Source organism: Triturus cristatus, chromosome 4_2 (genome assembly GCF_964204655.1).
Source record: "Triturus cristatus chromosome 4_2, aTriCri1.1, whole genome shotgun sequence".
Classification (NCBI taxonomy): domain Eukaryota; kingdom Metazoa; phylum Chordata; class Amphibia; order Caudata; family Salamandridae; genus Triturus; species Triturus cristatus.
In genome coordinates this window covers 148,745,126-148,769,718 of record NC_140586.1, presented here as the reverse complement: position 1 = coordinate 148,769,718, position 24,593 = coordinate 148,745,126, and the positions used below count along the sequence as shown (strand labels likewise).

The window sequence follows — 24,593 nt, the reverse complement described above, 5'->3', positions numbered from 1 at the left end:
GTGCATACCTCTGCCAATTTGAAACCCCCCATTTCTAGCAGCTCCCACTGATGATTCTGTTTTGTTCTGACTGTGGCAGAGATAATATGTCCAATCAGACAGGTGACATCAGAATTGAAGTGCCCATGCATTCATGCACTCTTGCAGCTGACTGCAGCTGTGCTGACGAAAAAAGGGACACTGGAGGCGCCCAGGCTCCAGTTTTATATCAGAGATAGCACATTTGTATATTCATTTCAGTCAACATAATTTACCTCCATGGCTGGCCCCCGGCACAGATGACAGCATATGCTCCTCTTCAAAACTCATATTTTTTGTCAGAAAGAGGCTGCCTTCAGCTCTGAGTCAGGTCCAGCAAGACCCTGTCGGGCAAACAGATATGGACGAAACCCCCTATTGCCTGCCACACTTGCCAATAGGGTGACCAACCGTCCATAAATTTCACAGACCTTCCGTGATTTAGATCTCACATCCGTTGTCCATGATGATCTTTTGTACGGATGCCTTTTGTCTGTAATTTTGGCATTGCAGGTAGCAGCGCTGTTCCCTTGCAGGAAGGCTCAGCTCACTGATTGGGCCGCCTTGCACTCATCTTCTGAGCACAAGAGCCGCCCCACCCGACCCACTGTCATTCTGTATGCCGGCTGATTGTCACAGACAGAATGACAATGAGCCAGTCTGTGCTGTTAAAGCATGCGATGGGCCTCCTCCTGCCTAGGGCAGGGAATTATGTTTTAACAGTACATGAAGAAAAATGCCGCACCTCACCAGATGGAAGAAATGTCCAGAATCTGGTTTATGAAAAGCAGTTAAAAATAAGGGGTTATAGTTTTTTCACAGTCTCATCATTTTAGAACTGAAGCATTTTCACTATTATATACAACGAAGCCATAGTTGCTGCTTTTTTTATTTTATGTAACTAACAACCATTGACAAAGCCAATAATCCTGGCTTGTTGTAGGTGTAATGTATTAAGTATCTGGATGCAATAACAGAAGTAGCAGAATACCAGTCGGGCAGCACACTGTGCTAAACAGAGATTTTTTGTGAATGTGTTTTCAGCCACGCCCTTAATTAAATCGGACGCGCTCTTTAGTGAGACCCCCAAGTTTTTTCAACCCACTTAAAGTCCTGGAAACAAAACCATATCAGTCACCTCACGTCCTGGCACTGTGCATCATGCAGGACTCATGACTTCAAAGTTTTCAGATTCCCTATGTGCAGGGGCATAGTGAACCCTCTCCCACCTCACCACATGCTTTAGGAACTACAGCGAGGGTGAAGTTCTTGATGGGCTTCTTCTGTCTGCAACTCTGCAGACAAAGGCTCAACTCATAATTAAAGTGAAAAGGTGGGTGAGTGAGTAAGTGAAGGGATGGGTGGATGGCTGGATGGATTAGTGAAAGAATGAATGGATGAGTGAAAGGGTGAATAGATGGATAATGAGAGAATGGATGGGTGGATGAGTGAGTGGAAGGGTGGATGAGAGAAAGGGTGAATAAATAGATGTATGGGAGGAATGGTGGATGTATGGTTGGAATGGTGGATGGATGGGTAACAGGGTGGATGGATGAGTAAAAGGGTAGATGGATGAGTGAAAGGGTGGATGGATAAGTGAAAGGGGAGATGGATTGATGAATTAATAAGTAAAAGGGTGAATGGATGGACGTATGAGTGAAAGGGTGAATGTAAGGATGGTTGAGTGAGTGAAAGGGAAAGGGAAAGTAAATGTGCAAAAGGGTGGATGGATGAGTGAAAGGGTGGATGGATGTAGAAGAAAAAGGATGGATGAGTGAAAGGATGGGTGAGTGATAGGGTCAATAGATGGATTCGTGAGTGGATGAGTGCATGAATGGGTGGGTGAATGGATGGGCGAAGGGATGGCTAAGTGAAAGGGGGATGGAGAGAGAAAGGGAGGCTGGATGGATAAGTGAAAGTATGAATGGATGATTGACAGGATGGATGGGCACATGGGTGTATGGATAAGTGAAAAGAAGGATGTATGGATGGATGTGTGAAAGGATGCATAGATGAGTGAAAGGGAGGGTGAAGAGCTGGAAGAAAGGATGAGTGAAATGGTGAATGGATGGACGAATGGACAGATGAGTGACTGGGAGAATGGATGGATGGATGGATGGATGGATGAGTAAGTGAAAGGATTGGCTGGATGGGTGAAAGGGTAAAGGGTTGATGGATGAGTAAATAGATGGATGATGGAAATGTGGATGGATCAGTCGAAGGATGGATGGGGTGAAAGGATGGATGGATGAGTGAAAGGGTGGATGGAGGGATAGATGAGTGAAAAGATGGATGAGAGGATAGATGATGGATAGGTTTGCAAATGGTTGAATAGGTTTGGATATGGATGGGCACACAGATAGAGGGACAGAATGAATGGTGCAAGACTGAATGATGGATGAAAGAATGAATAGATGCCACACCCCTGGGTGACTCAACCTGCCATCCCAAACTGACACATGACGTCAGGCAGCAAACGTGGAACTCGGGCTTGAAATGCTCCTTCTGCCTGCAAAAAAGGAGAAACAAATTCCTTGTACGGTGCTGTGGTACAACAAGATACGTTCAACTGTTGTGCGGCGCTGTTCCCGTGCCACCAGGAAAGCAGCAACCCTCCATCTTCCCCGAGGCCGTGAGAGGTGCATGAGGGTACAGCTTCGTGCAATCCTTCTGTGGAGAAAGGCGGGCAAGACAACATACACTGCACTTGCAGACGTGACTCAAGTCCCTTCCACCACAATATTTTTTTCTTTTAACATTTTGCACCCCTAAGCATATTGCACCCAGGGCAACCACCCCTGTGGCCCTGCCCACGCTACACCCCTGCCTACCAGTATAGATGACATATGACTCTTACACCTTGTAGCCCTCATTGTCTTAGGTAACACTTCCTATACATTGACTTTCACATTTATGAGTCATTATCTCTATATAATATGTCTGTGATGTAACACACTCCGACACCCTGCTGTACATACTTCGGATGATTAGCACTATAAAAGAAATTAAATACACTTGAGAGAGGGTCTATGTGAAGATGGGGGCACCATTGGAGGGTGGTATCAAGGCCATACCCAGCATCAGGTGTTTTCCTGGGAGGGTGGAAGGGTGGGGGGGCAGTTTTGTTTCTGGGGGCTGGACCTGCATAGTTCCTTGTATAGCCAACAGTTTTCAGGCAACATCAAAGTGTCATGATAACTCTGATGATTAATGTACCTGCTGGAGAGAGATGAGAGTTTTGTTTAGTGGCAGTTTTTAATCATCTAATGTAGCACCAAGGGTTAATATGCCTGCTGCAAAGAATGAGTACCATGCATACCAAAGAGCAGTGTTTTATGTGCAGATCTCAGTGGGTTACTGCTTTTGTCTCTGAGATTCTTTTGTTACTGTGCAGTTCATAAGTTACATACATAATCTAGCACAGTGAGCTATGAGCTGCCATCAAAGAGCTGAATGCAAGCTCTATGGTAGAGGTTTCAAAGTTATGTTTTCTTCCCAGTTTTTCATTATCCTGATGTTGTTAAAAAAGGTTTGTTTGGGTAGTAATAAATTCTTATCTTTAAAGTCAACACTCACTACTGTGTTATTTTCTGAAACCTGAGTTTTGAAGCTGTCAGTTTGGTTGTAACACACAACTTTTACATATTGCAAAGGAACTGTTAAAATGTTTCAAAACATATCAGCAGTTAGGAAACCACAAACGGACAACTTGTTTGTAATTCAGAAGTGTGCTGGAAACAGAGTTTTAATAGGATCAGAATAATCAAGACACTTTACTTCGTGATGTTCAAATGATACATATTTGCCGAAACCACATTTACCCACATTCGTATTTGTGCGCTATATAGTTTTATCAGTAAATCTGCATGTTGGCATTTTGCTTCCATTCAATAGAACATGTTCTGTATGTAAAAGACAGTGCCTCTTTCTGACCTACAATAAAGCCTCAACAATGTATACAGTTTCAAGTCTGTAGCACACTTCTGTGTATCAAAGAGAATCTGCAGTTTACAGCTCACAGAAATGAAACGGCCCAATCAGTATACTATTTCCAATATACAGGTAAAATAAGGAGGCCTGATATATGGCACGCCACTAGGCAGGTCATTATATAGAAATGTCAACTCCTATCTAACCACTCTGACCCACAATAATACCATAACACTCAGCAGTGTGCAGCCAATTATAGCTTATGCAGGCTGGTTAATAACTTCCTTTTCCTGCTTAATGTACTTATCCTCACACAAGACCTGTCCGCTATGGGTCTTATCCATTACTCAGTACTGTACGAGCCCTTATGCAAGTCATCACCAGCTGAACAGAAATGGAATGCTTGAAGCGATCTGACACATAAATCTGGCCACTCAGAGGACTGCACTCTAGTCTAGTCCACCACTGCAGGTCCCAATTAGCTACATCCTATGAGTGCTGCTTTAAATCTCACAATGGCACTGATGTGTCTGTAAAATGTACCTTTTGTCCCAAAGTTTTGTCCCGAATTTTGACCTTCTGTGCTGAATTTTTGTCCTGAATTTTGACCATTTGTCCTGAATTTTTACACTTGCGGTCCTGAATTTGCACCCATGCCTGTTCGTTACCCTACTTGGCAATGACCGACTTTGCTTGACACTCTTGGCAATGGCCTAGTTCACTTGAAGTAGCAGGAAACCTGTCTCTCTGCTCTCTGATTGTTTCCATTCTTTCTCTCCTTTCCTCGCTATTTGACATGATTTTGTTTGTATTTGCTCTGCCTTCTTTACTCCTGTAGTGTTTTGCGCATATTTTGCCTTTGTGCTATGAAAGAAAAGGTCTTCGAGATGGTTTTTTGTTTTGCACGATTTTTGTGAATTTTCCACGCATTGTACCGTCTGGTATCTCGTGTTAAAATTGACTAATAGTTCAATCAGAAAATACATTCTAGCTGCAATTTTATAGTTCCTGCGAGACATTTTCTCCTCAAAATTGTCTCCTGTAAGCAAAACGTACCTGAAATATCACGATTGTGGAATGTCAAACAATTGTAAGATATGTTCATGATGCAAAATACGTGAATTTCATGAGTATTGTCCCAAGTTAATAAACATTTCGCAGGGGCATACTTAAAATCTGTCTAATTTGGGTTGTGAAAAAAATTCTGCATTTCTTATTCCAGACACACGTCCCAACTATAACATTCATTATCAAGACGATAGAGAGATGCTCACAGCGTTCAGCTGGGATGACCAGAATGTGCGTCGGATATTTATAAGGAAGGTAAGCGAAATAAAAGATTCGTTCTCACTCTGTCTATTCGTCTGTCAACATAGATTCTGTATCTTGCAACCGCACATCTTTTGCCATGGAACTTTCCAGAGCCCAAGTGCTTAGAAGTTGAATACTAGTGCATGAGGCACCTTGCAGCCCCTTACTCATTCACACCCAGGCACATCTATTGTAGAGCCCTGCAGAGTTCTTGGAGAAAAAATATTTCTTTGGAGTGGCTGGGACCTCTTGCCAAAATGTATATGGCATTTCAAGAACACCTTACCGCCCCAAAAGATGTCTACGTTCATCCCCTACCGTACACAGCTCAAACAGTGCTGATTGCTGAGGTACTCAAGAGTTCATAGACACATTAATCACAGTCTGCCTCAGTGAAAATCAGCTTTTTCTTGGTGAAACTAACGTCAATGGGTTTTGCACAGGAGGGGTCCAGAACCCCTAGGTGAACACTAGGAAAAGTCTGTGCTGATATTTCTAAAAGTCACCCTTGCAGTATTCCAGTAGGAGATCTTATAGAAACGTAGAAGGACATGCTAAGAAAGTTTTAACATGCAAGGATATGTCAGAGACCAAAATGGAACTGCCTGTGTCTAGTGCATTTAGACTGGTGTGCTGTAGGAAAGCAGTTTACAAATTTCCCATTGACGTCTATTGGATTTTTGCTTTCCCGTAGGAAATACATTGGAATATTGTTATCTAGTGGATTCCATAGACTGGCGAGTGCTGCAGAAAGAAACTCGTTGAAAAATGATTAAACTGAGTCACAGACTGTCTGCAAGAGCCGGGCAGTGCCCGCAAAATACAAGAAAAACAGCAACAACACTGTCAGTCAAAAGAAACAAAGGGGTGTTGTCAGGAAATGACAGCGCCGCTGAAGTCATGGTTCTAAATGCCATCTAATCCCATTGATCGTAACGGTGACTCCATCAATTACTGAAGTGCGGATGTGCACGTGCAACGGTGAATTGCACTTGGACATATTTCATCTTGACTCGACTAGTAATTAGTACTGGTGATCCACTCTGGCTTTTGCAGTGGACATTACATGTGACTTCTCATTTCCTTCTTAATTACAGATATATTCTAAAACTGTCACAGTGTGCAGGGAAAAAAGTACAAAATTAGAAAGGTTCTAGTGACAAAGAATTAAGAAATTACCTTTTGTTTAAGTAGTGAATCTGGCAGACTCAAACCTGTTGATTACAGCAAGTTCTTCTTTGTGTTATGATTCACAAGGGCGACTGTTCATCATTCTCTGGAATCAATTTATGTTCACAATATAGTGCTGGCTCCCCCTCCTAGGCGCACACTCACAGACCCTTTTTTTCTGGTTCCAGGTGTACACCATCCTTATGATCCAGCTCTTCGTGACAGTGGCCATAGTTGCTCTTTTCACTTTTTGGTACGTTATTCACATTTGCTCTGTTTCGCTGAGTTTTGCTCTGAGTTTCACTTACTTGTTGTTACTGTTTGAAGTATCTTCTTTGTTGAAGCCTGGATGGACAGTCCTGGAAGTTGTTCACCGTTCAGACGATGAAGCTGAGAACACGTATGAGAAGGAGTCTGAGATCCACCCTTATGTATTAACGCTAAAACCAGCCCTGGTGGGCCCAGACCTACTGGTGAGAGGGACCCATCTATAGCTGAGACAGTGAAGCCTTTGGTCTTTGTTAGTCCTGGCTTCTCACAATCCCAGGCTTAGTTATCATGGCCCTAAACCTGCCCTTCTCACATTCATGGGATAGGATGTTGGTTCATCAGTCTAGGTTATTTCAAAGTCTCAGGAGGAAATGTTGGTGTCTCATTTCTGGTGATGTCACCATCATCTGTGTCTGGTCTGATTATGTCAAGCTAGCCTTACTGAATATCGGAAATTCAAGTGAGATTATCATCATTACATAGTCTCAATCTGGGGACCGCTGGGAAGGTGGGTTGATCCAAATTCAGTTGTATATCACTGTTACCTTTAGTGAACCTGTATGACCATCATATGCTTTTGGCCTGCTTTGTATATCTTTTTGGCGCAGGTGACTGGTTGAGAACTGCCATGTGTGTTCAAGGTAACACGCCGTATGTGTTTTACAGGTTAATACCTTGAGGCATATGTACGAGAAAGTGGTGGAGTGAGGCATTAGCCATCATGGCTTAACGCCTCACTCCGCCACTTCTGAAACGCAAGGCTGCACTATATTTACAAGGATATGGTCCAGCCTTGCGTTTCCCCCTGCGCTGGCGCTACACTTAGCAGTGTAGCGCCAACGCAGCCACCCTTGCACCATAGTGCAAGGTTGTCTGTTTGCAGGGCAGTGCTTAATTTGTAAAATATTAAGTGCCAGGGCTCTGACCAGGAGGCCACTGCAGCTTGCACCGCCCATCGCCCTTGTCATTGCTGCCAAAACAACTACTAGCCATCTCTCTCGCATGTAAATGAGACAGTTCAGATTAGTCGAGGTTCCCAATGCTAAAGGAATGGCTGGGGAGGCAGGTACTAGCAATCTTAATGTATATTGTAGACTTACACTACCATTGTTCTGCTCATCTCTAAATTAAATAAGCAGCGCCACCATGTGGAGGACTGTTATAATTATGGTGTTGACAATTAAGTGCCGGTGCTGAGCACCGGAAAACACCGGCTCAAATTAAGCACTGGTGCAGGGGAAGATTATTTATGTGAAGGAAGGTGTCCGTCCCTTCCTGCACATAAACAATCTTGAAATGCCATGTTGTCACTTCTATGTGCTGCTTAATGCAGCACACATAGAAGTTACAAAATGTCATTACAAAAAAAAAGATTGTTTATTTGCAGGAAGGGACACTTTCCTACACATAAAAAATCCAAGGTGTTTTGCTATTTCCATGTGTGCTGCACAAGGCAGCACACATGGAAAAAGCAAAAACGAGGAGAAATAAAGCATTTCACCTCGTTATGCCAAGTTAAAACCAGCTTTTCCCTGGTCTTAATTTTGGCGCTGTCTCCTGATTACGCTGCCCTTGTAAATGGGGGAACATCAAAATCAGTGGATGTTGTGGTGGAATGCCCTCTGCAACACCCATGGCCCTTCCCTTTCACGCTAAGCATAGCGTGAAAGGGGGCCTTATTCACTTAACGCTGCCTTGTAAATAAGACAAGGCCCCTATCGCCACGGGAACATCACAAAAAGTGACGTTCCCATGGTGAAAGGGCTTGTACATATGCCCCAAAGTTCTCTGAAGCCGCCCATGTAGTAGCTGCACCTTACACCCACTCTCTCGACCTGGTTGTTAACAGGTGCTGGTCAAATCTCAGTGAACCCGGTAATTCTATGAATGAAATATCAATGCCCTTCATCTAATTATATCTAAGAGCGTTTTATGTGAATATTATTTATTATATCTGGGCTGCTAGAGTGTGGGATCTTGGAGAAAGGCAGAGGGCTTTTCTTCTAGCCGATAATGTAGACACCTGTATTAACAGCTATTTGTTTAGTAAACTTACAGATACAGTGTAAATTCACAGCCTTCTTAATTCTCAAAGGTCTTTTCCCCCCCCCACAGTGATCCAGTTAAAGACTATGTGCAGTCCAATCCTGCCTGGTACTGGGCCTCCTAGTAAGTCTCTCTACCATCTCCACTTTCTCTTGAGCTCGTTCTGTCTGTCAATGCTCCATTACTCCCTAAGTCTATTTTTCTGTTTCTGTGATCCTTGCAAACTTTTCTCTGTCTCCTTCTTGCTTTTCCTCGTTGTTACATTCCTATCTCTTTTCTCTCTCATCGCTCTTTCTCCCTCTCATTTCTCCCTTTTTCAATTTTATTTGTTTTTCATTTCAATGCTCTCCCCATATCTCTATTTTCTTTCTTTCTTTCTTTCTTTCTTTCTTTCTTTCTTTCTTTCTTTCTTTCTTTCTTTCTTTCTTTCTTTCTTTCTTTCTTTCTTTCTTTCTTTCTCTCCCAGCCCCATCTCTCTTCTCCAATTCTTTCATTCTCTCACACACATCACTGATCCTAAAAAGTACCTGACATGATATGTTTCTTTCTGTTTCTAATAGTGCTGTTTTCTTTGTGACTTACTTGATCTTGGCCTGCTGCTCGGGACCAAGGTAAGGCCATCTGATAGGTTACCCACCTAAAATATCAAGTGTCATTGTTGCAAAATCACCCATTCAGATTATTGGCATGACAACATATTGACAGAGACTGTGAGTCGCAGAGAAATTAACTATTTACCTATGTTTCCACTCAATTTTAGTGCAAGCTGACCATTAAAAGCCCCAAATTAATGAATCCACGCCTGTGTCTGGAGCACAAGACAGGTTTAATCAAACACTAAGGGGCATATTATCAAGAACGGCGTTAAAATTATCGCCGCTTTAGCGGCAGAAGCGGCGATAATGGGCTTGATAATATGCCCTTGAGAATTCTAAAAGAAGCCCATGTTCTAGTGTGAACCTGGGCTACTATTGGAATTCTCAAGGGCATATTATCAAGCCCATTATCACCGCTTTAGCGGTAGTTTCCTGCTGCTAAAGCGGCGATAATTTTAACGCCGTTCTTGATAATATGCCCCCAGAGGCGGTGCAATCAGGTCTCAATGCAGAAATGTGCCAGCCATGAAGCGCTGGGGAAAAAGTCGAGAATTTACAGATGTAAGCATTATGGGATAAGAAGAAATCCATCCTACCTTCCACGTGTCATTATGGAAAGAGATTGCGTCAAAAAGTTTTGGAGAAGTTGTAGCTCCAAAGGCAGTCACGAGAGAAGGTCCTGCTTTAGATATGATTTTAAAGTTATTTTTAATTTATGGACAACTAAGGGATGTGTGTGCTAATTAATCGACTGGAAGTGTCGTGGTTCAAAAAGGTAGTAGTGTGTGAACAGCAGTAGGGGCACTTGCAAAGCTGCAGATATGGCACCTGCATGCCTGGTACCCGGATACACTGTGAAATCCCAGATTAGGAGGGGAATTAGTGAAGGTGGATTACTTTCAGAGGGAAGGGAGATGGACATTGTGAAAAGACTAAGCAGCCCCTCTCCTAGAGAGAGAGATGGAGATAATGTCCAGGAATGGCCCACGCTGACAGCAGGGTCTGGCCAGCCTCAGACCTTCCAGCACATTGAAGTTGTGGTTAGCAAGACAGCCGTGTAGGGCGAAGCTGTGGGGCCCTGATTGTGCACACTCGCAGGATTTATTATCAAGCCAAAAAAAGTGATGGGCGTAAATGTGTGAATTAATCTGGATTATGGATAATTCTTTACCATCAGTTTTAGCTCATCTATGGCATTATAGTTATCAATGAACCACACGCGAACAAGACTTGATCCTGCTCCAACAAGAACAGTTCAGTCTCAGTCAGGCGACTTAAATGCAACAGTTATACCCAGATTTGAGTCCCGTCATTTGTTAAACTCCCAAGCTCTAACTCACTCATGAGGCCTACAGGACGCCCTTGACTGTTGGTTTTCCTGCATCGAAGGAACATGCTCTGGCATGGCTTGAGTCGATGGCGTTATTGACTTGCATGTCGCTGGTTCCTCTCTAGTGGTGGAGTTGGCAAATAATCTACGAATGGGATTCCGCCCAGAGTCATTATCAGTAGTGAAATGAATTCAAGTATTCCACATGCCACTTTTATGTTTTCTCGATCAGCACTGCACAGGCATCCTTGGAGAAACCAATCGCTTTGTAAACTCTTTCAACCCTGGCATTTGGAAAACGCGGACCGCGGCTGCATATCCTTAATTCTTGTACTCGTACCGTACTCCAGAGTCTCTGTGCTGCAGACCTCTTGTGCCAGGTGGAACCAACACACTTTTCTTATCCTTCTTTTTCTACAGCCAGAGAGTAGAAATGGATTTATTTCATGAGCAGCAATGTGGTTGCTGCTGGAAGTTTAGTGCCCTGAACATTCAATAGACCCTGCTTTATGGATCGATACTACCACGTCTTATCGGGGATGGCCGCCCTGGCCATTCCCCTTTTCACAAAGCAAGTACATGAATCTTATGTTGACCGACTGGAAGATGGTTTGGAGGAAGCACAAATGCAGAAACAAAGCTTAGCAATGGCATAGAACAGCATGTTGCTCAGTTGTTGTCACCCCTTCCTCCTCTCAGAGTAGAACTCATCCCCTCAGGGAAGAGTTAATAGCATTTGGAAGTGTGAGAAAACAGAAGGATAAGATTCCATGAGGAAAGGGAAAACACGAACCTCCTGGAAAAAATGTCTGTAGAATGAAGGCAGACATTAAGACATTGGTTAAAGTGTAAAATTGTGCCACAACATCATTTTTAACCTGGTATAAATCTGAAAAGGCTGAGCTAGTTTTCTTTGATATTGATAATAAGGGGTAAACAAGCATTGACAAAGGCAATAGGTCTCAGCTCCGAAAGGCTGAGCTATTGGCTTTGCTAATGCTTTGTTATAGGCTGAATGTACGTGCATGGCTGGCAGTTTTGCAACGGGTTTGCTATTAAAGAAAATCCACTTCAATATGACCAATGGTGCCTGCATAATCATCGTGATGCATGTGCACACCCACATCATAACATGTGTTTGCACTTGTGTAGTGATACATGGTGGCCATTGATAATTTACCAGTCAACATGGTGGATTGCCGTGTTAGACCAGTAAATTAAATGTCGAACAAATGTAAAAGAAAATATGAGCGAGCGCAAAAAAGGAAGTAAGCATCCAAGTGGTAATTAGCAGCTGCCACTCTACCTTGTAAAAAAAGAGGAAAATAAGGAAACATATTGAAAACAGGAAGCGGGATAGGCAGCTGGATGGAGAGCAGAATGAGTATCAACAGGGAGTGGGATGGGAGTGGAAAGAAAAGGTGCAAGGTATGGCAGGGAAGAGAGCAAGGAAACACATGCACTCTTATATGGTGCCAAATGTAAAATAAAAAAAGAGTTTCACCAAGTCAGCAGTGGAAGGCTACAACTCATCCAATCAGAACACATTGAGACTGAAATATTGTTTGGGAGGTACAAACACATGAATAGGGGAGGAAAGTCTTTGATTCAGAAGCCGGCACCTCCGACAGACAACAAAGGCATTCCAAGATTAGCAAGGGGCTGACCCAAAACCCACTCTTAGTATACGCTACCTATTGAAAACAATACTCATTCCAACAGACAGCTTAAGCTGTCTGTATTTGTGACATTAAAAAAGAAGTGAGGCATTAACTGCCATTGTAATGCATGCTGGGATTGTGGTGGCCCTTAGCTGCCTTTCAGCGACAGTCCAGTTTTTTCCTTTCAATGAGTTGGTAAGCCTCAAGCAACATTTGCCTTTTATTTTTACTCTTTTAGAATATAAAAAATAAAAAAGGTTATTGAAGTTTCATTAAGTCCACTTTTAGTGGTGTTTATTAAATAGTAATTGTTAAATTTCCTAAACTACAAAGAACAGATAGAAATTGATGCCCTTACATAGACATTTTGGGGCAGATTTACAAGACCCTTGCATCACATTTGCGTCACTTTTAACATGGAAAAGTGACGCAAAAGTGGCGGAAGGGGCTTGTAAATCTGCCCCTTTGTATATACAGTTGGAGTGATTTATTGTTCACTGTTGAAATATTATTCAGAGATCTTGAACATTGTAGGAAATTGGTTCATTGGTCAAGAGTGGTGGAAGCAACAACCTCAATCCTTGTCAGAGTGACCCACAAAAAGTCACCAAATTAACCTGTGCCTAACTATCTGGTATGTTGGCACAAAGTAGTCATTCTTAACTTAGAGGCACTGTGAAAAGTATGTATTCAGTACGCAAACAGTAATAAAGTGAGAACACACCATGAGAAAAGTCCCAAGCCAATTTAGTAAAATAGAATATGCTTTAATAAATAGAATGTCACCAAAACTACAAAAATCCGATATGTAGAACCAGAGATATAGGACCTAAAAGCACAGTGCACCTCTGGTGGTTATCTGGTCTTGCTAGAACAGGAGTAAGTCACAAGCTCACTTCAACCCTGATGGAGTGTGGGCCGGATGCAGGGACCTGGTTAGTCCAGCGAAACTAATTGCATGCTCAAAGTCCGGCACAAAGAGTTTGCAGAGGAGGTCGTAAGGAGCAGGGAGAGCAATGCGGACGGTCGTTGCTCTAGCGTGAAGATGCAGTAAGCCGCTGCAGATGTTTGTTGCTAGAGCTTTGCATTGGAGGTCTCTGCTGGGCATTTTTGCTGTAGCACGAAGTGCAGATCTCACTCTGTCAGTCATTACTTGTGGTCACTGTAATGTGAAGAGTCAGGTTCACCGGAGCTGTGCATTGGTGGTAATTGTAGGTGACAGAGTCTCCGTACCAATATGCCCATTCATGGTTTTGAAAATCCCCAAACTTTAGGATTTCTCCTTTTGTCACAGGAAGAGCTCAACTGATGCCAGCCAAGGGTTCAGGCCCTAGGAAGGCACCTCTTGGAGATCAGGAACTCACTCCAGCAGAGGTCAGCAGGGCCCAGGCAGGTCAGGCATGTCCAGTTGCAGGTCCAGGCAGGTTCAGTTGCAGTAGGTCAGCTGGTCAGTTGCAAGGAGGCCTTTGCAGTTTGTTGTGTCCATGTAGCTCAGAACAGTAGGTCAGCCAATTGTCCCTTGGAGTCACTCAGACATCATGGGTTAAAGGGAGCAGGCCAAGTCTTATTTGTCAGAGAGCATGGTAGGCCTTAATCTAACAGGGCAGTCATCTGGGGGGACAAGGCAGACCTCAAGCATCAGGTCAGGACTCTTAAAAACAAGGCTGGCTTCAAACAGCAGGGTCGTCCTTTGGGGAACAAGTCAAGCCTCAAGTAGCAGGGCAGTCCTCTGGGAACAAGGTAGTCCTCAAGCAGCAGCACAGTCCTCTGGGTACTAAGGCAGTCCTTCCTCTTTAATGTGTGCAGGCCCAGGAGTGTTTTGAAGAGTTGTTCTGAGGGTCCAATATTTATACCTGTTGCAAGCCTTTGAAAGGAAATCTTTTAGGCTACACCCATATCTGGCTCTGAAAACCTCCTTAATTCCCCTGCCAAGGCTTCAAGAAGTTTAACGTGACAAAAGGCTAGTGTAAGGTTCTTTTGTGTGTGTGTGCTGGAGGCAGCCCTTTGAGGTGTAAGAGGGGCAGGGAACAGCTCCACCAGCGCCATCCTAGCAGGATGGCTCATCCTAGCAGGATGGCTCATCCTGCCAACATCTAGTCCCCTTTTGTCTTGCTGCCTAGGGAATATACACAAAGCCTAACAGTGAAGCTATTCACCGCCATGTGACCTAGGACATTGGCAGCAGGCATCAGAAGGCAAGGACAAGAAAATGCCAACTTTCTGAAAGTTGTATTTTCAAAATTGTCACCTAAAATCTAAGCCTGGGTAAAGCACTACGCTACGCTCACGTAGATTGCGAAGTTTGCACTACTTTGCACTACGTGAATTGCACGTAGCACAGTGCAAACTAGCGTAGCGTAGTGCAGCAGTAATTTTTTGCTTGCTCACGGTCCTCAACGTCAAGTTGGGGACCGCGAGCAAGCAAAATAACATCCCGGCGAGACGTTTTCCTCGTTCACGATCAGCAACATCAAGTTGCCGATCGCGAGGCATTGCCTAAAAGTTCTTTCACCTTATGTGCAAATTTTGCAAATCTGGCCAGTTCCATTGGGATTTCCAAGTTAAAAAGAAGATTCATGGCATCTGTGCAAGTATGCGTTCCGTATTTTAAAAACAATGGTTTCAGTAAAGTGTGACGTGCCTGTGCCAAACGGCATGTGCAAACCAGATAAGCCATGGATTCCTCATACTGGTAACAGAGTCTGCAAGTACTGACTGCCTCTAAAGCTTTCCAGCGCGTGATGATGTCTTTTATCGGCAGCACCATGAGTCTCACTGCTAAAATTTGCTTTAAAATTGACTTGTTTAAGGCGGCATCAAGATATGGCTGCCTTAGGTGGTCTTCGTAGGTGCTTGCAAGTCTCTGAGTGAGCTGGGTGTCTACCTGGCTTTGCTGCTAGTATGTCTTTCTTGCAGGATTCCCCTCTTAAGATTGCCAGCTAAACCACATAATCAATGACTCAATGTTTCAGCCCTGTGGTTTCCTTTTACACATTCTTATGATCTGTTTTTGTCTGGAACAGTGTTTCATTGATAGAAATCAAGACTACAAGTCCCAGAATGCTATAATTTGTCAAAGAAGGAAATACTTTGCATAGCGTACTTAGAGATACAGGATCAGCTTATAACCTTACCCAGCAGGACACAAACTACAAGACATATATTTGTCACTGAAACACCTTTTAATAAGATTCATTTTACATACTGAGATTTACAAGTCACAGCCAGGATATTAGATCAAACTTTTTAAAGCATTAGTATTGGTAAACCGATTATAGGGCAGATAGATGCTGCAGTATGGAATTTGTTCCTCTGAAACAATTTTAGATGATAATGTATTTCCCAGAGTCCTGTACCACAGACGTATTAATTGTTCGTAGTGTTGTCTACAAGCCATGTGAATATATAGAAGATATACTTTTCGAGACTAAAAAATGTTGCTTGTATGTAAGGATGTATCTCTATAGACGATATAGCAGGGAATGCTTTATTTATTCAGCTTTTGGTACAGTGTGTCAAAAACCTACCATATGACATCTGTGTACTTTACACAGTAGTTTAACATATATGCTACTTAAGGCGGACTCAGTTTCGAGGCGGCCTTGACAGACGCTTATGCTATTGCACACTCGCTGTTGCTGGCGCTGCTGCTGGCGCTTCGTTTTTAATACTCCTGATTTTGTGATTTTGTTTTATTTTACTTTGCTGCACTTCTCCCCTGTTTTTAGCAGGGTCTTGCCCCCTCCCTCATTCCGCATATAATTGGCTCCCTCACTGCCGTTTTGGCGGGCCTGGATCTCGGGGGTGGTTCACTGTGGGCGCCATTTTGGGTAGGGATGTTAATGTAGCTTCGGGCGCCATCTTGGAGCGTCCTCGCGCTCGCGCTGGGATTGGTGAGCCTACTTAAAGCTCCCCTCCCCCGCGCAGCGGGACGCGCAGGTGAGGACGCCGTCGCTTAGCCGGAGTCGTGCCAGAGTCCTGCCCGTCTGCGCTCGTCCGCGTCGAGGCAGCGCGAGGCGGGGCAGGCTCTGGTTTTCGTCGCGGTGTCGCTTCGCCGCTTCTGGCAGGTATGTTGTCTTACACACGGTCCGAGCTGCTGTACATAGGGCAAAGGTCCGGAGGATGTGTCTGTAAGCCTGTGGACCCTTTAGTTGGCCCTTACAGCTGTGCCTGCAAAGGCTGGTCACTGAAGAGCCCTACTAAAATCCGTTCCTTGGAAGATGCTATTCCTGTCACGCGAACGTGTGTTGCATCTCGAGATCTTCGTATTTGGTGTCTAAATATTAGATCGCTGGTAAAACATCACCTGACCATTTATGACCTGCTGGAGAAAGAGGACCCCGATGTCTTTCTAATGACAGAAACCTGGCTTCTGGATTCGGATTCTGCCATACTGAATCTTGCATTCCCTCAGAATTATACCGTCTTCACTACCAATAGGACCACAAGAGGAGGTGGTATTGCTATGGCAGTCAAATCCTGTTTTCCAGCTGAATGGAAACCGTCGGGACTACCTGCATGTGAAAGTGCTATTTTTAAAGTCGCTTTTTCCCATCAATTCACTTTCAGTGGTATGCTCATTTACCGTCCTCCCGGCAATGATTCTGTCTTCAGGTCCGCACTGGCCGATATGGTCAGTCCTATAGCACTTGGTTGTGCCAATTTCAACATCGTGGGGGACCTTAACATCCATTTTGATAATGGGTCATCCACTACTGTGAGCACTCTGTTGGCGAACCTTGAAGCTCTTCAACTCACTTAGCTCGTCACCCTTCCAACCCACTCAGGGGGCCATATTTTGGACCCCTTCTTTTCCACACTTGATGGGGTGAGGCTGTCAGATCCGAGGCTGATGGGGTGGACTGATCATCTGCTGGTAGAAGCCTTTTGTCCGGTCCACGATAAGCCTTTTATAGCTGTGGACAGACCTATCCGAAAAAGGCTTTGGCACAAGCTTAGGCTTGAAGAGTTTTATAGCATACTGGAACAGAAACCTCTGAGCACCTTTATTAATGTGGAACAAGGTTACCAACAGTTCTGCGATTGGATCACCGATGCCTTGGACTCTCTTATACCTCTACGGTGGTCGAAGGGCCGGACAAAAACACCTAGTCCTTGGTATAATGAGTCACTCGCAGAACTGAAAAAAGCTTGCCGAAAAACAGAGAGGGAATGGAGAAGATCCTATGACCCTGCTCTGAAAACTCGGTACTTTACTGAGCTGAAGCTCTACCATAGAGCTATTTGCAGAACACGAGCCGCATTTTACGCTCAAGAATTTGCTACCAGCCCTAACCCTTCTAAACTGATCTTCAAGGTACTAAAGGATCTTATGAAAAACAGATCCACCTCAGAGGTGATTTGCACAGATTCCCACTGTGACAAGCTGGCCTCCTTTTTTGTGGAGAAAGTGGAAAAAATCTACCAAGGTTTTGACACACTCCACCAGAACCGAGAGGTTACTGCCCCCGATACGATGGGATATGAGACCCTTGCTATGATACCTGAACTGACTATTGAGACCTTTGACAGGCTTAGCCTCAGGGTCAAGTCAGGTTCTCCCTCGGACCCGTTAAAGCCAGCTTTTATCAACACACTTTCCCCACTGTGCCGTGACCCCTTATTGAATCTTATCAATATGTCATTGTCCAACGGAACGGTACCCACGGCATGGAAACAGGCAGTGGTCACTCCTATATTAAAAAAAGCCAACTCTGACCCCCGGTTGCCAGAAAATTATCGACCCATATCCCTGTTGCCTTGGATTGCCAAAGTAACAGAAGCCCACGTCAACTCTGTTCTGTCTGAGCATCTGGCTCGCAACCAGATATTGGATCCCAGTCAGAACGGCTTCCGGTCGGGACACAGTACCGAGACGGCATTACTCTACATCACGGAACATCTTCGCCAGGTACTGGACTCAGGCCGTACGGCAGCGCTTTTACTATTAGATCTAAGCGCTGCCTTCGATACTGTGTCCCACCATATACTGATCCAACGCTTACAGGAGGCGGGAGTGACTGATCTCGCCCTCCAGTGGTTTCGGTCTTTTTTATCGGATAGATCCTTTACAGTGGCTATACCACCTGGCCAATCCGCCACTTATCCCCTGGAGCTGGGGGTACCACAGGGATCCTCGTTGAGCCCTACAATGTTCAACCTCTATGTGAAACCGTTGGCTGGTGTCGTCAAACAGTGGGGTCTTACGATGGCCTCATATGCGGACGACACACAGCTAGCGGTGACACTCAGTGGAGACCCTGAGGTGGAGGCCCCCAGATTCCGAGCGGGTCTGATGGCAGTAGCAAGCTGGCTTCGCACCAACTGCCTTCAGTTAAATGCCACCAAAACAGAGGTGTTGGTATTAGGGAAGCACGCTGAGCTATGGGGTAACCAGTGGTGGCCACCAGAGTTGGGTGTCACTCCCATTCCAGCTTCTGGAGTGAGAAATTTAGGCATCTGGTTGGACTCTGCGCTCACCTTCAGGGACCACACTAAGAAGGTGGCTGCCACGTGCTATGGCATTCTGCGGGGAATAAGGCCGGTTTTAAAGTATTTTGATCCCCCTACCAGACAGCTTGTGGTCCAGGCCTCTATTCTATCTCGGCTGGACTACGGCAGTTCACTGCTGTTAGGGGTGAATCAAGCAGAGGCCTCTAGGCTCTAAATGGTACAAAATGCCGCGGCACGGTCCATTGTGGGCCTCCCTAGACATTGCTCAGTGTCTGGTACTATCTCGGCCTTACATTGGCTCCCGGTCAGACAGCGAATCCAGTTCAAAGCGCTGTGCCTGACCTTTAAAATTTTGAAATCTTCTTCGCCGCCGGCACTTGCCAACCTACTCACGCCCTACACTCCTTTGAGATCCTTGAGATCGGAGGGGCTTCACCTGGCTGTCTGTCCACGCTTTAAATTGAGCAGAATGGGTGGCCGCTCCTTTAGGGTGCTCGTGGCAGGTTTATGGAACTCGCTCCCGGTACACATCCGAGCTCTTGAAGACCTACTCGCCTTCAGGCAGGCGATCAAAACTTTCCTGTTTCCCGTGTCTGTTTAATTTCTTTTTCTTTTATTGTGTGTTATGTTGTAGTGTCTGTCATAGCGCCAGGACGCCCCTTTGCTGGGGCAGCTGTGCGCTATAAAAATATAAATAACATAACATAACATAACATCCAACATACATTGTAAGACCGAAGTGTACATGAGATCACAACATAGATGTACACATCTGTAAGAGTCAAAGGGTGTCTTAAAACTGCAAGACCAAGGTGCATGTGGGATACTACCAGAGATTAGCACCTAGAGTAGAACATTGGGAGCTTGCTAACCAAATCGAATGCCCCCTTTTCTGTTTATATTTAATGCTAAAGGCTCACAAAGGGAACATTGTGAGGCTGGCCAGCTGCCATCTTCTCTCATGCGGGCATACAGCGAGCACTGTGGGAGCATCAGTAGCCGCTCACCTGAATGTTCCGGTGCATAAAATGACCCCACCCTCCTGCAGTGCTCCCTCAGCATATTCTCTGGCACATGGGTACTCACAAACATTTTTCCGAGGGACGCAGAGTTTGGTCTAAGGTGTGACCGAGGGCCGCACTGATGCCAGCGGGGGGTGTAAAGTGGGTGTAGGGGAAGCAAAGCATGTATATCTAGTGGCTGTCTTTAAAAATGAAGGTGTTCCTAAAGTTAAGGGCCTCGTTACTTCCTTTCCCTAGCTGCAATTAACCTTTAAATAAGTGTTTTCTCTAAATGTAACTTTTTTTTTCATGTTAGTGTTAAGTCGAGTAAACGGCAGCCCAGTGCTGCTGCTGCCCAGGGCCTCATGTTACGGTCAGGATGGCCGCATGCGGCGCCCGGGCCACACTTTGAGTATCACTGCTCTAGCAGATGCTGTTTCACACATGGATGATTGGCCGCTCCCTCTTGCTTTTGGCAAAGCAAAGCCCAAGTAGCCAAAGTAGAAAAATGTAAACAAATTATTTTCTATTTTACTTTGGCTGATTGGGCTGCCCTTCACCAAAAACAAGAGTAGCAACCCAAACAGTACTCTGTGACCGGCTGCTGCTAAAAGATTGGCTGCGGGGGTGCAGCAGGAGAATGGAGCCATGCTTTTTCAGCCACACAAATTCAGTTGAGAGGCTGTGCTGAAGCTTCCACAGCACTCCCTATTATGGGTGTTGGTCAGTGCGGGTGGGATGCAAATAGCCTTATTGCCAACATCTCCAGGGCAATAACGGTTGTGAATTACCCCTTCCATGTAATGTTCTCTTGCCGGCGGTTCGGCACTAGAACTAAGGGAAGGGTAATTAACAGCCAATAATGTGCTTTATTGGAGGTTTAGAGACTTTTTTAAATTTGGGAACATCTGCCTTGAGCAGGGTTTTGCTCTGTGAGGTTCCGTCACTACAAGAAGCACGGGGGTTTCTCAGAGAGATATTCAAGAGTGTTATGATGTTTCATTAGACTCATAGCAGACTGTATTTTAACCAAATTTTGGTCCCAGGGAAGAGATAGGAGAGATGAGTGGACAGGTGTGATGCACTTGAACCTTGTCATATTTGAAATCGCACAGTCTGCTGCATGAACAGCCACTTTGAGTAATACAAATCCTCGATTTAGGGAGGCCACGTAGTAGTACATTATCATAAGTTATTCTTGAGGTTATGGAGTAATTTCAATTGGAATCGTAGGATTCTGGCAATTTACGTAACATGAAATACAAACTCTAAAGCAGGGGTCTCAAACCTTTTCTGTAATAAAACCTACTTAAGTTCAATTAGAACATTGGAATGTTGGTAGCTCCATTGAAAACAATGGAGTGCTCCGGGCTTATAATGGCTGGTATAAGGATGGAGTTCCAACATTCCAATGTGTCTTTGTTCACAGCTCTGGCTGTGAACAAAGGCTTCAGGGAGCCAATCCCCTCACGCTCCCTGAAGGCTTTATTTGTTAGAACATTCTGCCCTCTAGTGGCAGAATGTTCTAATAGCCTTATAGCCCTTCGTAGAAGGGCCATACCGGCAATTAAAGTCCTGCTGCTTTGTTAAAGTCCCTCGCTTTCGGCTCGGGCCTTTAATGCTGCAGCGGGCCTTTAATAGCCAGTATAGCCCGCTACAGCTACGGCGGGCTATAAGGCTATAGTAAACGACAGCTACTAATCTTATTAGCGTTGTTATTGTGACCACTTCCAGTTAAGGGTCAGCATATGCAAGAATGCTACCAGTGATCACCTCAGTGCATCCATCATGACTGCCAGCAGTAAGAGAGGCTTTGCCAATATGGAATGTTCCTGCATGGGTAATACATAACAGCCCTAGCTGCAATGCCTCGGGTATCGAGGTAGTAACATTTATAAAAAGTCTCCCCAGTGCCACATGATTTATCATGCAAATATCAGATTTAAATACATTTTGGAAATGCCGACATTTTTCTCTAAATAGCTTTTGAGTTCTGAAAAGAACCATATATTCGTTTCAAATATACACTCTCAATTTGGGTATACATATATTATTTGAATCAAGCAAAAGCTTCTAATTTAGTAGGTTGGGATGCAGAGAGGAGAGCTACTTCCTGGCAGCTGGAGAGCTTGGAGTAGCGTGCTCTGAAGGTTTGTCGAGACCAGCATGTCATCCACCCAAAATCCGTTGCTTGGAACAATGGTCCCACAAGGAGGCTACAGTTGGCACTGGAGTTGGGGTTTTCATAACTTCTCTGATGTCATGAGCACAGTTTTCTACTTGGTCTGCATAATGTTAGTATTCTATTAACCCCTTCAGCGCTGCGCGGATTTCCGCGCGGTGCTGAAGGTTCTGAGCGTGGGCGGGGCCATGACGGAGCGGTTCCGTCATGCGCACAGCGCAACCGACGCTCATGACGGAACCGCTCCGTCATGAGCGTCGAAGGGGTTAAAGTACTGCACTTTGTAGGTATTCATGTCACCATCCTAAAGCATAGGTTTAGTTCGACAAGCTTTTGGATCTATTGTATATAACTAATCTGCAGATCTAGTCTTGGAAGCAAACAATTTTTCCTATTACTGTCACAATTAGAACTATTGTTGCATTGACACCATTATATTATATACTGCTTTAATATGTCTTTTATTTACAATGTGGCTAATATTTCAATGTACCATGTTTTGCAGACGATACTTTCCATGGAATCTGATCCTTCTGAGTATTTTTGTAAGTAAAGGATTGTAAAATATGGTGCATGAATTGTGTGATGCATGGCACTGCAACCCTCCTGCTGCTAGTCAGCCTCTCTCATCTCCCAAATAATCCACCCTCAAACTTATAGTGGGCTAAAATTGATTTTTTATTTTAAATGTTCTGTGATTCGGGGTTCTCTAAGTCAAAATACTTGAAAGCTTTGAGGTAAGCATGAGTTATAAAAAAAATGAATAGCTCTGGCCAACTCCCTTGTTGGTGTCCGAGTCCAAGTTTTACAGTTGTGGTGGAATGGAAACTCTACACCCATAAACGTCAGAATTGTGAGCAGTGGCAGCTGATAGGGCACGGTGGCAGGGGGTGGGGGCAAGTGGGGGTAGAAAAAAATGAAAATTACTTACATGTGAACGCCACTACCTCTCCTTCATCCTCTTCTCTCGGAACGGAAGCACCCAGGCTCCCAGGGTCTCCCAGCCAATCACGACGCTGCCTAAAGCATATACCAGGTTTAGTTCTGAGTAGCAGTATAACCAGGGGATTTCAAATGATGCCCTGTAGGCACTTCTGGAATAAGGACTACATGGGGAAATCCATGACACTGTACCAATATCTTATCACCAGTAACATAATCATGTAAATATGCTGGACTCAAATTTCCAGCACAGACCTAGGTTCAATCTAAATATATTTGTACTGTGAAAAGCCTCATGGTACAGTTGTGGGCTGAAACTCAGGTTTTTTAAGATGTCAATTATAAGGAGGGTGATCTTAGGACAAAATTGATTTTAATCAGAGGCGGAAAAAATGACAAAACGTAGACATACATACTGAAGAAATGAGAGCTTGAAGTCCACCATCTCTGCCATGGCAACAAATATATATTCACTGACATGAATTTATAACAAAAATCCGTTCGAAACAAGAGACAGGAACTAAGGGCGAATTTGGGGGAAATGCAGGTGAGGAAGGAAGAGAATGTTAACAAATGGTTGGTTATGAATACAGTACTAAGAATAAATCGCCCCTCTACTCTCACACTTCAGCCTCCGCGTCTCAAGCAGATAAAACATCATCTTCATCAGAAGCATCTCTGCCACAGTCAATTGTGGTTTGTTTTGGATCTTGTCTTTTTAGCATGTTCCAAAAATGTTTGTGTCATCCCAGGGTTAGTGAAATATCTGAGACTTACCATTCTTTGTTACCTACTGGATATCTGTTGTGTATACACCATACACAAACCTCAGAAGGTAAATAAGAATCTTCTTTATTCAGTATACAGGGAGCGAAAGGCCAACAAGTCCTCAGGCCTTAACTGACAAGAACCACCCTTGACACAATGAATTCCATACCACAAGGACATTCTACCTCTAGCTACAGCAATATAATAAGTGCCAATACAAAAGTAAAAAAGAACACATAGGTAAATTCAACACATCTCCCTCTTTAAATATAACAATACCAATGAATTTAAACCAACTATTAATTATGAAAATGTAACTTAAATGGTTATATCGAAATGGTATAATGAAAAGAAAAATAATAAGCATAAATACAAAAGAAGGGGTAACATAAGTATGTGCATTCAGTCAAACAACATAATCATGTAAATATGCTGGACTTACATTTCCAGCCCAGACCTAGTATTAGATTGCATTCCAGTGTTTATAGGCACTGCTGTGGAAATGCCAAAGAACCATCCCCCACTGACTAAAAAAGTCATAATCTAGCGGGCAGTGCGCACACGGGTTTGGCGGTGCAGGAGCAGGGCGCCTACATGGCCGTCCCGCTCCCACACTGCCAAACCGTAATCAGGTCCCATGTATCCTTGTCAACAGAAGGGTCTGACGCAAGTAATAGTATATTGCTTTTGTAAATCGGTCATCGTGACAAACATTTACAGATGAAAATGATAAGTTGTTTTAGGAACACCCAGAGGGATCTACTCAAATGACCCCTTACTGAATTCAAAATAATGTCTACTTTACACAAATGTATAGCTTTCTGATCAACCATGGTTTCACACCTTTTTCCTCCACAAACTGCAAGGGGGTTGAAACCACAGAGATTAGAACAAATTGACTACCTCTTTAAAAAC

At 44.2% G+C, this 24,593-nt stretch overlaps 1 protein-coding gene across 1 annotated transcript in view; it reads left to right on the top strand.

Annotated features, from left to right (window-relative positions):
• FAIM2 (Fas apoptotic inhibitory molecule 2) overlaps positions 1–24,593 on the top strand; it is a 232,310-nt gene that overhangs the window by 113,453 nt on the left and 94,264 nt on the right. Inside the window, exons 3-7 of the mRNA XM_085600053.1 lie at positions 5,171–5,271; positions 6,618–6,682; positions 8,815–8,868; positions 9,306–9,356; positions 22,474–22,513. Coding sequence (XP_085456179.1) covers positions 5,171–5,271; positions 6,618–6,682; positions 8,815–8,868; positions 9,306–9,356; positions 22,474–22,513 — 311 coding nt within the window. The remainder of the gene's footprint in view (positions 1–5,170; positions 5,272–6,617; positions 6,683–8,814; positions 8,869–9,305; positions 9,357–22,473; positions 22,514–24,593) is intronic.